The sequence below is a fragment of the Halichoeres trimaculatus genome, unplaced genomic scaffold (genome assembly GCF_033239565.1).
Source record: "Halichoeres trimaculatus isolate MK-OKI-2021-1 unplaced genomic scaffold, fHalTri1.1 fHalTri1_scaffold_23, whole genome shotgun sequence".
Lineage (NCBI taxonomy): Eukaryota > Metazoa > Chordata > Actinopteri > Labriformes > Labridae > Halichoeres > Halichoeres trimaculatus.
The window spans coordinates 7,893,865-7,910,496 of record NW_027437201.1 but is presented as its reverse complement, the minus strand read 5'-3'; the positions used below and the strand labels follow the sequence as shown (position 1 = coordinate 7,910,496).

The 16,632-nt window shown below is 40.5% G+C and overlaps 1 protein-coding gene across 1 annotated transcript in view; it reads right to left on the bottom strand.

Annotated features, from left to right (window-relative positions):
- The window catches only part of nrg3b (neuregulin 3b), a 324,753-nt gene that overhangs the window by 30,233 nt on the left and 277,888 nt on the right, over nt 1–16,632 (bottom strand). Inside the window, exon 5 of the mRNA XM_074663848.1 lies at nt 3,771–3,873. Within this exon, the coding sequence (XP_074519949.1) occupies nt 3,771–3,873 (103 nt within the window). The remainder of the gene's footprint in view (nt 1–3,770; nt 3,874–16,632) is intronic.

Below are 16,632 nucleotides of genomic sequence, written 5' to 3'. Positions count from 1 at the left end.
ACATCTATACATGTGTGTCAGTGTCTATGTCTGCCTCAGCCCCTCCTCTGCCTGTATGTTGATGTTTTGGTTGTGTTGGGACGTTTCTGGGCGGAGAGTAGCTGTGGTTACATCAGCCAATCACAGAGATGCTTTCCTGAACAGCTACAATAGTGGACATAGTACGGATGATGGAAAACACAACCACAGTGAAAGGAAACACCAAACAGATTAAGCTTTTTCCTAAATGAGGATGAAGCTTGGCTCGACTTTCACTCACTTGCGGAGCTCAGTTTGAATGTTGTGTTTGCTAACAAAATTTCCGTACTGTCGCTTTAAGTTAGTAGCTGGCTCTTATTGAGGTCTTGGCACACTCAGTCAAGGTGCTTTTTGTCCCCATGACCATCCACTAACTATATATTATCCCTTACTTGAAAGCCCTTATAGGAGCTTTAAATAAACAGAAATTCTAATAATGTGGAAACACCTGTTGATCTGAAAGGAAAGATGATGATGCAGCACAGAAAAACTAATACAGGAACAGAAAATAGTGTTTTTCACCATGATATGAACACCACTATATATACCCATTGGCTTGAGCTTGTTATTAGGGTATTTTCTTGGCTTCTCTCCATTCATGGTACACATTGTGATAACAGTATCCAGCTGGATATTGATTTCCAGTAGCCATTAGGCTGGTTCTTTGGACACATATATGAAAGTGAAGCAGGTAATCATATTTAATGACCAGCTTTTCTTCAAAAGAAAGTGGCCTTAACATCAACATAAGCTACACACAACTTCACCCAACAATTGTACAGGTGCAGTGATTTAAATGCAACTTTATAACAATCTACACTCATTTCTAACTGGCTTTCACAGCTGCATGATTTATTGTGTGGTGAAACTGCATGATCTGACAGCATTTGTCACATGTTGCTAATGTATGAGCACCTGAAAGGTCAGAGCGACAAAATGAGCCTGAGTCAATTTGCGGCTCACATGTGGGAAGTTGCCTCCTGAGATGTAACTGAAGGCTTGATGGAGGTGAGAAAGCACTCAATCCAGCCACAAAAATAGCATTAGGAGAGAAGATGTGTTGTGAAGTGATAATTTAATCAAGGCAATGTACCATGAAACACCCATTATATGCCTTTGTAATAATATTCTGGGAAAATGGATAGAAAGGAGATTTTCCAGAAATACCTCCTGAGAAAGTGTGAGTGTGAGTGTGAATCTTCACAGAAGGAGACACGGAGGAAGAATTTTTAGGGGTTACACGTTTTAATGTGCGTATGTATCTATAATCAAAGGCTACAAAGTAAAATGTGGCAGATTAGCAAAGCCTTAATGTGTTAATTTATACATGTTCATCTGTCGACTTTCTAGTTTCCACTTATCCATTGCTATTCCATCCCATATCTGGTACCTGGTTGCAGTGGGCCCTGTCACTGGCCACTTCCACCAGCTTCTCTGGAGCTCCACCAGGTGTCTGGGAGGCATCACCACAAGATGCTCGAACCACCTGATCAGGCGCAGCAGCTCAACTTTGAACCTCCTCTGGATGTCTGAGCTCCAAACCCTATCACAGTTCACCAGCTTGTTATCAGCATCTTGTTATCTCTGCCACTACCCACAGTTTGTGGCCATAGGTTGGGGCTGGAATGTAGATTGACCAGTAAATTAAGAGCCTTGCCTCTTTGCTCAGCTGTCGCTTCACCACAACGGACTAGTATCATGTCCACACCATTGCCGATGCCTCAATCTATCAGTGGAACTCTCGCTCATGCTTGAACTCGATTCCAAGGTACTTAAACTCCTGTACTTGGGGCACAGACTTGCACCCACCCAAAGTGGGCAGTCCACCCTTTTCTTGCTGTGAGCCATGGCCTTGAACTTAGAGGGGCCGAGCTTCATCTTTAAGGGCTGCTTCATTCTGACAAACTGCCCCAGTATGAGCTGGAGGTCAGTGTTCGATGAGCCCAATGGGACCACATCATCTGTAAAAAGCAGAGATGGGATCCTAATACCCCTGAATCTGACTCCCTTCGCCACTTGGCTGTGCCTAGAAATTCTGTCGGTAACATAAATAAACAGAATCAGTGACAGAGGGAAGCCTTGGCGGAGTCCAACCCTGACTAGGGAGGAGTTCGAATTACTGTCTGTGAACCAAAATCTTTCCCAAAAAATACAGAGGTTGGATGGCCTTCAACAATGGGCCATTGACTCCATATCCCTGGAGCAACCTCTCCACAAGACACCTTGGATGACATGGTCAAAAACCTTTCCCAGACCCACAAAGCACAGGTGGACCCTGTCTAGAGGGTCACTGGAAGCTGCCTGCAGGCAAGCACCTGGTGGCCTACTCATGGGACCCGGTAGGGCCCACTCCAGATGAGTGACAATGGTTCACCCTCCTGTGGATCCACCACCTGCAAGAGGAGTTCCTTGGGTCTGGCGCATTGTGGATTGGGTGGTTGTCAAAGGCTGGGGTGCTGACGGCCTGATCCCCAGTTACAGAAACTAGCTCTGGGTACTTTCTAATTTCCCTGCTTTAAAAATAAATGTTTTGTCACTTGGGTTTGTAAGGTACATTTATTCTTGTCAAACCATAAAAAAAACCTGTAATGCACAAAAACTAGCACAGACAGAAAATCAAAATCTGAGTTCTGCAAAATATAAAACACTCGAGTGTTCCTTCATTTGGAATTTAACTTTGATTGGATTAGCATTTAATTGATGCTTAAGACTTTTGGATTAAATGTTAATTCACCATTAAATGTTTCATTTTAGGGCTGCAAATTTCTCTACAGCTGAAGTCTGGTAAATCTTTCCTGAGTAATGAACACAGAAAAATGTTTGAGTGCTGGACACCCCCTCAAAAAAGGAGATAAACAAACTGTTTCTGTAATAAAACATGATTAAAAGATGCATTCATGATTACTGAGAGAGTTTGAGTCTAGAATCCACTATAATTTGTGTTTAATGGGAGACATTTGGCAAGTACCACTTTTGTTTGCCTGATTACTTCATTTTAAAACCATGTAGCATCAACTTGACCTTTTGGTCTTTAAGTATGTAAGAGTAGTTCTTAAACTCCTTTGTACTGTACTCAAATCTTGTCAAGTATGACTCTTTTCTTTATTTCCTCTGAAGCACTGCTACAACTGAAAGTTAAGATCTTTATTAGAGATAGAAATAACTGAAGCATTAACAGGAAAAGCTATTTTTCTGAACCACACTGTCAAACATTATTTAGGTAAAAGACATTTAGCTAGCAATGAGTCAAGATAATTTCCGGGACATTTAATCTTCTGTTCAGTGAGGACTGGAGGTCAGATTGGCAAAGAGCTGCAGGACCAGAATAAAAACAACTTTTGTCCATCAAGACCACTTTAATCAGCACAACTTTCATTGGTCCTTACTTTCTCTTACAGTTCTCTCCTTTCTTCCTCTCTGCTGTGAGTAATTGACTTTGGCATTCTGCTTTTGTGCACATGCTCTTAGGGGTCTAATGTGTTTGACTCCAGCTCTGGCCTGATCAGTGCATTTTGCTTTGTGTGAAGCATTTTGCGACACACCTCTTTGCCAAAACCACTTTAAGAATAAATCTTACATGAGCATCTGTCCCAAAAGGATCTTTCGCTATTTAGACATGATGCCCTGCTAAAACACCGTCTAGCTGACTCATACGTAGGATTTCATCGAGCTCCACACCATGATAGTAAAGTGCTCTTTCTGCACAGCCGGGGGCATGCACTACTAATGCGGTGTTGGCTGGCATCACTCACTTGTTGCGGCGGTAGAGAGCCATACATGCCACTCCGAGCAGACAAATCCCCGAGGCGATGCTGAAGATGGACAGCACCTGCCTCTGGTAGGTGTCGCCACTCTCTGTGGAAAGAGGAAAAACAGTTCAGGCCAGTGAATTCATATTATGACATGCACAATATGGGCTATGGCTGTGAGCATGAAAGAGTTTTTTTGCAAATTAACAGACAGGACTTACACTGAATGATGGATGGACTTACACACACTGCCACACACAACGGCATCCACCCACCATGTGCATTAGCATAAAGCGACCAGTGTGGCTGTCAGTAAATGTCAGCGTTTGAGCAGAGGATTGCGACATGGCAGACACAGGCAGGGCTTAGTGACATGTGCTAACTGAAGTGTGATAATCATTTCATTCAGACAAACCCAGCAGGCAACACCAATGGACTGTCTGCACAGCAGGGGCCACACTGACTCTGTGTGTGTGTGCCCGAGTGTACTGTATGTGTGTCAGCGCTCAGACTGATGGCGACAGGGAATTAGCAGCAAATGAATGCTCCTGGAGTTTCGTGTCAGACCCCTGCACATCAGCAGCAGAGGCTTAAGGTCAGAAGCAGCTGGGATGAGAAGCAGTTGATCCCAGCAGATATGTGGCGGACCTAGCAGCTGGATAGTTGAACGGCGTAACTTAGCAGGGAGCAAAGTGCGCGGGCGTAGGCTGTGAATGAACACAGGCTTATCACACGCAACACAAAAGGGTTGTTTGGATACTGAAACTGGAGCTGAAAATCCTCCAGATAAAGCAACAAATGCAAGTTGATTTCTAGGAGGTACCCAAAAGTAATGGACCAATTTTTGCCCCAGACAGTAGCTCTCACAAGAATGACATTTTCAATTTTCAAAAAAAAAACAAAAAACAACTTTATCAAATTCTGTCTTTTTTTAATTTGGAAAGTAAATGATTTTTTTTCAAACATCATAGCTTAATGTCTGTCGTTTTCAAACAAATTCTGTACATCACTGCTCAGTATTATTCAACTAAAAAATCAACAGCAACATTTATTTGATTTCTTATCCTAACATGGTTTGGAGACGTGTAAATAAATACAATCACGGCTGCTATTAACAAGCTACTATATATAACCCCTAAAAGATACACATTTTCTTTAAAATATAAAGTGATATTAGCTAAAAAAGCACAATGCTAGCAGAGTGTAGTATTAATCAAAACTAGCCAAAATTCAGCCGTTGGTGTCACTATAATAATAGTTCAGTAAAGTACAATCAGAACAAACTTAAAATAAACTGATTCTTTGAAACACTGGCAGAGACTCAAAAAAGAGGGTTGACATTAGCTAAGCAAGTTTCTGTGGTAGGATTCTGTCTTTGTAGCTACTGCAAAAAAACTGGTATATCAAATGTAAAGACTGAATTGACCTATGGCAAAGCCCCATCCTTGAATGCGATGAGCCAATCACAGTGCGTATAGCCATTCCCATACACTCTGACATTCTCTGCCCAGACATCCATTGAAATGCATCACAGAAAGTCAGTTTTCACTCTGTTTTTTTTTTTCTTTTAAATTAAGCGTTTAAAAAAGTTCAAACACTGTTAATGGAGTATATGCAACTCCGACACAAGGTACCCTGTTAGGCTAGGTGATGAGGCGGTTTGTTTTACCCTTTCTTAAAGGCTGTGTTGTTTTTTTAGTGCTTTTTTGCAAACGTGACACGTGGAAATTAGGCTTTTATACTTTTTAACACCATGTGTGGAGCCTGTTGGTGTGCATTCTCAAACTGCAGGGGGCAGTGTACCACGAACATACGTCTACTAGAGTACTAAATGAGAGTCAAAGAAGTTTGGCTTTGTTTACAATACATTAACATATCTGTCCTGAAGATTTTTCCAGGTTCTTTCAACTGATATCTCTTCTCTGCCGAGTGTGGTCGCCATTTCACACCATGAATTCTTTTACCACTCAGTTATCACGATGATCTCTATGTGAAGAGTCATGCAGATGCCTGTATTTCTGTACTTTGACCACTTCCGCCATCTCTTCCACGCCACTTTGTTCGAGTGTGGGTGAGAAGGACAGCGCAAGGGGGCGTTGGTGCGAAAATGATGTCATTCCTCCACATGAAGCCATGCGGACCTCACGGATGTGCCACATCTCAACTGAGACAATTGGGTAAAGTTGTGCAGTGGAAGAAACATCAACTCAACATGAAAAAAATTCACAAGGATTTCTACATCTGTTCTAATGCAAGTCAACACTGTATTTGAGGCAGCATATTGCGACTTTTCTGTAAAGAAATATAAAGTTACCTTCACACTAAAACCCCCACTGCAGTTTGGTGTTTTCTCTAGCATTAGCTTAAGTTAGCCTAACATTGTTACAGTTTTTGTACTTTGGTGATTGTACATCAATGAAAGCTGTTGTCCAAAAGGCTCTAGTTAAACTAATGTTAACTTCTGGAGCTGTGATAACAAAGGTTGGCAGATGATATGCTGAATGATGCAGTGTAAATACTGTAGCACCAAACAGCACTCTTGATATAGATGGTAAAAAAAGGAAGCTATTACTATACTTTTGTGATGACCAATGCTGATCCTCTTTCTGGTTGCCTCAAATGTTGATGGCAACAAGATGGTGATACAGTTTTTCTCAGTTTGCTCTGGGACCTGTTGATTTTGTCTTGTAACTGGCGCTTTTTGTCGACCCTCTCAACATTACAATGTTTGACATATTCCTCCAATGCACAGTTTAGATCCTTTTGATTACTTAAAGGTTATGTGTGATTTTCCTGTCTCCAAAAATCATCACTAGCATCCTACAAAATGTGTCCTACTGTGACACCTGCCTGTTCATACAATGAACCAGTAAAAAAAAAACAAAAAAACAAGGTGATTGAATCAGCAAGGAGTTTTAGTTGACGAGAGTTGGCCTGTCTCTGAGTGAAGGTTTCTTCTGTGTAACGCTTGTAGCAACTGAAATGGCAGTTTTGTATTTGGGGATGGAATCATTTTAGCTCTATTTTCAGCAGTAGTAAGTTGAAAATGTTTTCTCATAACACTTATATAAAGGGGTATAGTCATAGCTGCCTGAGTTGGAATCCAAAAGGATAAAATGGTGACACATCTTTTTGTCAAAATATAAAAACCTGCAACCAAGTATTAAACGTATCTGTTGAAGAGAGTTTGAGCAACTTCTTTGTCCCACAACCTTGAACACAACCTCCTGAGACATTGCTCAATCACTCAAATATAATAAACCCCCTTGTGTCTGATTTCACCATCTTCACAACCACAAGGTAAAGTGCAGAAAACATCTCTACAGCCCGTTCGTGACCTTTGAGGGCTTGTTTGTGGCTTTCGATGCTGTCAACGGAGAACTGTCCTGGGAAGTCTGCTTGTCCATCGAGGTTTGTCAACCTCCTCTAACTCTTGTTTGTGAGGGCATAGTGATTGTTGGAGAGCTTCCCGTGGTCGAAGCTTACACTGGAGTCTGTTTGCATCATTTTCCTCCCCCCCGCATAACATCAGTGCTGCATCGACACATTTTGGGGATGCTGTAGCGTTGCTGAGTTCAAACAGGGGGAAAAACCTTTTAAATATTAGAGTGCTTCTGGCTAAAGATAAAGATAACATTTGAAAAACTCCCAGAGTTAAAATATGTGGATATATACAGTATATATTTAAACATCAGAGGTCCAAACTGCCCACTCAGCTCCTGTGAGGAGGAGGCAGGAGAGAGTCAAAATAAAAGCTGCAGGGGAGGCCAGCTGTGTCACACTACTGCATTTTTAATACTAGTAAACACTTTTAAACAGACAAATTGCTATGTACAAATGCTAATCTCTTTTGGTTTCATAATAAGTGTGAGTTATTATGTTCAAGGTTCACAGTTTTGCTGGCATGTTTTACTCTAAAAGAGCAAATCAGTGAGTGACGAAAGACTTTCGACCTTTAGAGCAGTAAAGTCTGGATGCAACTACTTTTGTGATCGGTAAAATATGAGAGAAACAGAAGATTCTCTGGGCTCATGTGTTTTGCTTCATTGCTTTAACTAAAATCCATTTGATATGCAAACAGCAAAGAAGATCAAGATTTTATTGGTGGTCATATGGTGGAGAGATGCAAATCTAAAGACATTGTGGATGAATGTAGTATAGTGCCCCCTATTAGGCTTTTGGTGATGTATGTTTTATTTATTGAATTTTTTGGTTAATAATGTTTCATGTTTGTTCTTTTGTATTATTGTTTTACAGTTACACTCTTTCTTAATGATATTTTTTTAATTTCATATATTATTGACCATAAAATTATTACCCCCCCCCTTTTTTTAATTTAATTTAATTTAATTCAATTTAATTTAATTTAATTCAATTTAAATTTTTTATTTATTTTTTTAATTCCAACTTACTCTTTGATGAAGGGCATGATCTTTACTGTTATATTTATCTGTTTAGTGATATACACTGTGTCAGGCCTGTGCCAGCAATGGCAGTTATTTTTAATTAATTAATTAATTAATTAATTAATTTTTTTGTCCATATTAATACAGTTGGTTTAGATGCAGTGGTATACATGGGGGGGGGGGGGGGGGGGGGGGGGGGGGGGGGGCACAGTAATAGATTTTGGAGGCCGGAGAGGAACGAACATATTTGGTGGTGACTTGGGTGGGGGGTGGGGGGTCATTGTACGGCTTTTGTTTTTATTATTATTATTTTGTTTTGTTCTTTTTTTTCTTCCTCTTCTTCTTAGGTGTATTGATGCAAAATGGAAATAAAATGTTACTAAAAAAATTATTGGTGTGTCAAATGATTCAAACACAATAAACTTTAAGTAAGGATGAAAATAGCTTCACATTTAAAATGCAACCTTTATCAGCAAGGCCCTGGAAATAGCTCTAAGAGGGATAGCCAATCAAAGCAAAGGGGGATTGTGGAGTGGTAAGCCTTAAAGAGACAGCAGCTACAACAAAGCATTTCAGTCAGAGGCTGAAATAAAGGTTTTCTGAAATACCAATGTGAGACAAATAGGGACTCTATTTTAGCAATAAATTATGTTTAGCTACAATGAGTGTTAGAGTAACAGTATGTAGCCTGGAAAAGCACAATACCCCCTCTTTAAAAATAATTTTAAATCAAACTACAAAATGATACTCTTTGCTGGTTTTGCACTGCATGTATGAAAGTTGTCAAAATAAAATAACTAATTTTTCTTATTTTGAAAGTTAAACATATTCATTGCTGAGGATTGTTTCAATGGAAAATGCAAACAAAGGCTGTTCCTGCAGCTGGGGGGGATCGATAAGTCTGACATCCATCCTGCCCTCCTGCAGCAGCAGGCTTTGAAAAGAACTAAACAAGTATCTGATCTTGCTGCTGATGGCCTCATTTGCCTTTGTAGGCCATTTAAGAACATCAGATGTAATTTCAGGCCTCTTCATAATCAGGGAAGAAATTTCTAACTGGAGCTGGAGATAGAATCATACCACAAATCTGTTTCACATTGAAATCCGTGAAAATCTCCAAACTACACATTATAAACAAGCACCAGGAAGATGTCATTATTTCTTATCTAAAATCAATGAGTCACTTAAATGTGTCCAGTCTGCCCCATGATTGAAATGACCTCTCAGTTGCTCTTTTTCAAATACACTCTTGATCGAAATTTTAACACCATTTGAAAAATCCCCAAATTTACATTTTAATTTGTTGGATCTTGAAAAAGTATCTAGGTAGAGTTTCAAAATGCAAAAGGAATAAATGGAAGTGAGACAAAAAAAAAAAAAAAACTGAGTAAGCAGTTTTTGAAAACAATCCAACTGATATAGGCTGTTCATCAGCTGATTAGAGGTTTCAAACCACAGCTCAAAAAAGGAAAAAAATAAACCCTAAAAAAAAAAAAAAAAAAAAATAGTAATGAGGAGCTCCACCGTTCTTGTTGATCACTTCAAAAATTTATTTTGGCAGGCTTGATGAGAGTGTGATGAGAGGCCAGTGGGAATGATGCTCCAATTGGTGAAGATGTCTTCATGGAGCATCATCTGCTGTCTGAACCTGATGTCCATTTCTGTAAACGTCCCTCTCCATCCATCCCCAAATGTTCTCAAAGTTCTCTGGAAGAAGTCCTCTCCCAGGCAGGCTTTGCGAGCCGCAGTGTTATCCCAGGGCCCTCAGTCATGAGGGACAACATCTCCATATAGGCAGCCACCATTTGCGACCCCTGACCAACCTGAAGCTCCATTGACTCATTAAAGAAAAAAGCCCCAGACCATAGCGGGGCCCATCTGCTTTACTGCTGTGAAAACATCTCCAGTGGGATCTCCTCGTCATGTCAGTAACATCAAAGTTATTTCTTTCTCATCAGAGAAGAAAACTTCTACTTTTCAATGTCCCATGGTTGATGGTCTGTTGCAGTGTTTTTCAACCTTTTTTGAGCCACGGCACATTTTTAACATTGAAAAAGTTCCATGGCACACCACCAACCAAAAGTATGGAAAAATAACACTCTGTAGCCTAATGACAATACAGTCTCTTACACTCACACATTGCAAAACCTGGGCCTGTTGACTTCCTTCACCGCGTCAGAGCTGAGGTGGTATTAATGGCTCTGTTACAGTGTGCAACATTTTTGATTCAGCAACAAGTTCAGAAACGTGGTAGCTGACTTTGAGGGCTCGATTCTTTGTGTTTTTTTCCCACAAAAGTTGGCTGTTTCACCATGTTTTCACACAAACAAAATTGTGCTTGTTTTGAAGCATTGGTTGGTTCATTTGGAAATGGCGTTTACGCTTACTTGGGACCATGGCACTATTCAGGAGTGGGAAATTCTGAACTTTTCCCGGTCTATTCCAGACCCTAGCTGGCCGGTGGTCGGAGCCTTTTTTTTTTTTTTTCAATTAATGATATCAGGGGTGGACTGGCCATTTGGACGTCCTGGAGAATACCAGAACAGCCGGTGCTGCCAGTCTGCTGACGGCCGGTTTCATTTTATTTCATTTTCCTTTATTTGTTTCGGAGGGACACTGCACATTAATAAATATTTCATAAAAATGTAAATGCACCCGAGTTAGCCAAAAGGCTAGTTTGCATCCGCTGTCCCCCCTGCCAGAGCAGTATAGGCTAATACCTGGTAGGGAAGAAATAAAAGAGACATTCAATACAGTGCTGCGGGGGGTTGTTGTGGGCTGGACTGAGTCAAAGTCCAGGGCTGTTTTTCGGTCCCAGTCCGCCACTGGCACTATTGGATAGCTTTCACCACACACCAAGCACACAAGAGTGAGTGTCATTGCATCCTGGTAAAAGTAAATCTGAATGAAAGACTGTACAGCTTATACAGTCTTGAGTTCAACATCTTCCCTCCCTTATTAGAGCCTCCATCAGGGTGTGAATTTTGTCCCAGGCCTTGTTCGGAGTTTGGACTATTTCTTTTCAAAAATTTCTCCATGTGTCACCGAAACTAAGTATTAAGGTAATTAGTTACCTGCTGCCACCTACTGACATGGTAGAAAGTACTTACTTTTACTTACTACTTTTAAAGCAACTTGACAAGGGCATGTTATCGGTACTTTTAGAAAAAATAAGTGAAACTGAATTATTTCCAATGAAACACCTTACAGTATCTCACAGCCAACTAGTGTGGCATTGGAGGAGATGAAGCCTTTGATGATGTTTCTTGTTCTTAAAGCTCTTCTCTCTCAGATGTTATCTGATGGTTATTGGGCTGCAGTCTGCTCCAGTTAAAGGCTTTAATTTGGGCCAAGGATCGTCCCGTGTCTTGTTGCACAGCCAAAGTGCAGGTGATATTTTTGGGGTCTACCACTTCACTTTTGTGTTCCATAACCCTCAGGATCTTTGAAGAAACTCAGAACGACTGTCTAACCTCATCCAACCTCAGCAGCAATAGTGCTTTGTGAGAGGCCTTGCTTATACAGCTCAATAATCCGACCACATTCAAAGAGCCAAGGCTTTTTTGCCTTTTGCCATCAGGAGGTCATGACAGTGTGAATACCTGACAGAAAATGACATTGAATCCACATTTTTGCAGAGAACCTTCTTAGGAGCCGGCAGTGCAAAATGTAAATTTGAGCAATTTTTCAACTGGTCTTCAAATTTTGATCAGGCGTGTCTGTGGAAAAACATCACTTTTCATGCAGACCACCACCTGAGACAAGCTCTTCTGCTTTTTTCATGGGAAGATGAAACAGGCTTGTGCAAAAAAATCACAACATAAAAAAACAGCTGTCTACAAAGCTCTTCTGAATGTCTGCAAGCAAAAACCAACATGGAGTCTGAATATAAAACCATTACAGGCCTGTCAAGCCCCGAGCCTACGAGGCGTTGTTGGAATTAGATTCAGGAACATGTTGGGAGACAGAACCGTGTCGTATTGGCACAAGGACAACACAATTTCATATGGCTGGCTATGCTATAGCAGTCACATGACTTGATAAAATTCTGTAATAAAGAACATGCTATAAGTAACTGTGACAAAATAGGGTGTTCAGCTTGGAAACATGCAGGGAAAATAGTGAGGCACAAAAAGCAGCAGCCACTGGGCAAAAGAGTGAAAGAAAATCAAAAAACAGGATACTTGGAGGACTCAATCCCACTTCAAACACAGCTTTAGTGCAGTCTGACAGACTGTCTCAAGCTCAGACTGTCAAACATTAGACTTATATAACAACTATCAGAAGACTGGTTGCTTAAGCAGGAGAGGAAGTCTTAATGGATACAACCAGAAAGCCCAGAGAGAACGCACTTATCCCAGAAACCAAAAAACTGTGTCAGTCATCTGTCCAGCGATCAATCAATCAATCCCTCCTGTTCTCATTTCCTCTAGTGCATCCGCCCACCTGCAGCAGCATTCTCAACTAATTTAGTCCCCGGATTAAAGCCACTGGAGTGAGGAATGTTGTGTGCAGTAGGGCAGGGGCTTCCCCTTCCAAAGCACCTCCTCCTCCTCTCCTCCTCCTCCTCTCCTCCTCCTCCCTCTCTTCCTTGGATTCCCCTGCAGCAAGTGTGTGACATGACAGCAGCGTATGAGCTATGATGTTAATGGAAAACTTCACAGCGTGCACTGTTAGTTTTTTTATGTATGCACAAAAGGGAGCCTGAGAAGATGGCAAAGAAGAGATGAGAAACATCATGAGGGTGCTGGATAGAGGCTCTGCATGTGTGTGATGTTGTGTGTGTTGGGTGCGTGGGTGTGTTTGGGGTAATACTGTATATTCCCCCAGGAAAAGGAACAGTGCGTCTTTGTTGAAAAAAATAAAAAGAGGACTTTTTTGGGGCTTTTTAGGGTAGATTTTTCAAGTGGAAGCTGAAAAGGCACGTACAGAAATGGTTCACACAGTTTTCCAAACCATTTACATTTTACTTCTTCACACTGCAGTCATTTTTCTCCATCACCAGGCTCAAATATTAAAACAGATATTTAAACTGCTAGGTCTCAGGTTGAAACCTTTATCATTTGGTATACTCTGTTAATCAGTGTCATGTCACCACTTCTTGGTCTAGCCCGGCCAAGATCATAGACTGTATATAGAGTGGACAACATGGCTCCACCATTTACCATTGTACAGTTTTGAAGCCAAAGTACTCCCGTCACAGGTGCAGCCATTGGTAGCAGTTGTGTGAATCTGAGTTGAGCCGGTTGACTAAAACAATATATTTTTGTTTCTTTCAAGAGTCTAATCACTTCTTGACTCTACCTCCTGACATATTTCGTAATCCCAGGAAAAAAAATACACAAGAACAGCAGCTGTCAATCATTGTTAAATGTGACGTAAAAACCTCATTTTTAACCTTGTATAACCAATGAAAACTAAACTTTCAGAAAAAAAAGGACTTGATTACAAGGCAGCCAAATGGTATCTTCAAATCACCACAACAATCAGACGTGAGAAACATTTGTGCCAGGTGTGGTGATTTTTAAAGTTTGACCACAGCCCATCTGGAATGACTGGGGAGACAGATTTTTGACCGATACTGCAGCCAGCCACCAGGGGGAGCAGTTTTTGTAGTGACCTCATTTCGAGCTGAGCAAGATGACGTCCTTTTTTTTCAGTCTACGGCTAAGATTGAATGACGAGAGTAGACAGAGAGGGACATCTGGTTACACTCCAAATAAAAGGACTGACTGCATCAGAACGACCCAACTTCACACAGAAGCATGATCATGTAAGCGTCCACTTGAGACTGACTGCACCACAGACACAATCTTTTCTTTATAGCAAAAATCAACAAAGATCAGCAAAAAACAGGTTTGTCTAAACCTAAGGGGCTGTTTACACGACAACGGTTTAAGTGCAAAACGAAAAAAGTTTTGTTCTGATTTGGCCTCGCATTTTGCATGGGAACAGCGTTTTAGTGAACCCAAGACACAAACTTTTGAAGACGGCCAGAGTGGAGTTTTTCTGAAATGCTGCCAACACTGTTGCCGTGTCAACAGTAAGCCGTGGAAACGCTGACGCCACACTCCGCTTCGCACGACCTCATACAACAGGACAACAGTACCGTTAAGATTGTCGCGGACTACCGTATTGTGCTTGCCCTGCTCAATCCGATACTTCTTCCTACTCTTTTGATACTTCCTCCTACTCCTTTTCGCTCATGTGAACTGAGAAACTAAATTAGTGATTGTCTTGTTCTGTTTTCCCTTTTTTTCTGATCACCATTTATTTGTATTACTGACTGTTTAACTTGTCATCTACATAAACAAAATAAAGTAATTAATTCAGTCATTCAATCTGCTGTATATGCTGACTGTCTTTCAACAAAATGTGCATCTATTGCTCCACTTCTGCTCTTAGTATTCCCCCAATACACCAGATGATCAACTCAACTCTACACGAAGAGCTCCCAAAAATGACTTCTGGACAAGACAGTTATAGCGCTAACTATAGGCCTGGCATGCTTACTACAGCATTTTCAGTCCCTCTGCATTTATGTGTAAATGCAAATTTTTTCATTGCGTTTTCACTGCGTTTTAGCGTTTTCAAATGAAACATTGTGTAAACAGGACCTAACTAAAGGCATCACCATTATATCACAGTAGATCATTTCACACTGTAAAACCTCAAAAGTCAGCATTGTCTTGTTTTTAGGGAGCTCAGTAACTCTTTATGACCTACTATACCAAGTATGCAGTAACATATCTGATTTTTACATTACTTAGTGTTATTTTTTTTTTTGCATACAACTTTTGCTTTACATTAATATAACCCTAACATCCCATACTTTAAAAATATTATATACACTCATGTTCAGGTTAAATACGTGAATTGCTAGAAAATGCAATAAACACGAAAAATTGTGAATTTTACACATATAACTCCAAAGTACCAAAATGTCGTGGCTGTGTCCCTTTACAACAGGGGTGGCCAACCAGTCAGAGACCAAGAGCCACAAAAACTACTGTGGTACTACAAAGAGCCACTTCACAAATGCATTTCCTCTCACACATAAACGAAAGGACATAAGATGAAAATCAATACACTTCCAAATTCTGTAGTGACATTTATTGCGTTTGTAGGAGTGTTTAAATTTGTACTTGGAGCCGTGTCTAAGACAAGTTTTAGTTTTTACTACAGAATAGACAAAGTTCCATCTAGGGATCAAGAAAGCTATGAGCATATGTGCGATGTTGAGAAAAGAAACTGAAACTTAAGTATCAATCTCATCACCCAAGTATTGATCAATACTGATCACAACGCTGGCATCAATATGTCACTATTTTAGTTTGATTGGCACACCACTACCCATAACAATATAATATTTTTTAAATGAATAGATCAAAGAGCCACACACTGAAAGACAAAGAGCTGCATGTGGCCCTGGAGCCACAGGTTGGCCACCCCTGCTTTAGAAATGCATATGGAAAAAAAAAGACCAAAAAAAAAAATAAAAAATACACCATGTGTGTACAACACAGGAAGGGATGTGAATAAATGTTATCTGGATTGTAGTGGTTTTGTTGGTTAGGCTTTATACTTTATTTCTGGGAACACATTAGTGGAAGAAAACAGCACTCTAGGACATGTTGAAAATGCAATTTGAACATGTAATTCCCAGATTTTATGTCTAAAACAAATAATGCATCCATCTTATTTGGTTTCAAACCTACAGCCACTCAAAAATGAATATGTCGGACTATACAGGGTTAAACCCTAAATAAGCAACCTCCAATAACAACATGGAGTCCCTGTTTCCCAGTGACACTTTCTGTAAACACTGAGGAATACTGTACACTGATCCTGGATCAGTTCCGATACACAGACTTAGCCGATGATCTTTCGATTAAGTCCATCAATTGACACCTGTCACGTAATCCCTCCTCTCATGTACATCTGATATACCCACAGCATCCAGAGTGCTGAACCCTGCAGTAACAGATTTCTCTGATAGGTGGTGCTGACTGATGGAGAAGAATTGTGGATGAAAGGTTGTGATAAACCTTCAACAACACAAGAACTTGCAGCTGTGACAAAGTAACAGGACAGAGAAAATCATGTGGGTTAAGCTGGTCAGGAGTGACAGGAGAATAGCTTTGTAGACTTTATGCCTTTGTGAATTACCAATAGGCCACAGGCGCGAGCCTGACTTAACACAGCTTGCTTCTACAAAGATGCACAAGGAGGCGACTCCACCAAAGGTTCGAGTAATAGTGTGCTGTTTTTATTTGTTTACAAAAGGCTGCTTGAATCCGTCAAGAGTACAGTGGGAGAAATCCATGGACAACGTGATATTGCTGAGTCATATGCAATACACAGTCTCTTTTGGATTTTTAATCCTTTGTTTTTTGTTATTGTTTTTTGTTATTGTTTTGGTAAGCCTCAACCTGTGATTTATCTTGAAATCTATTTTA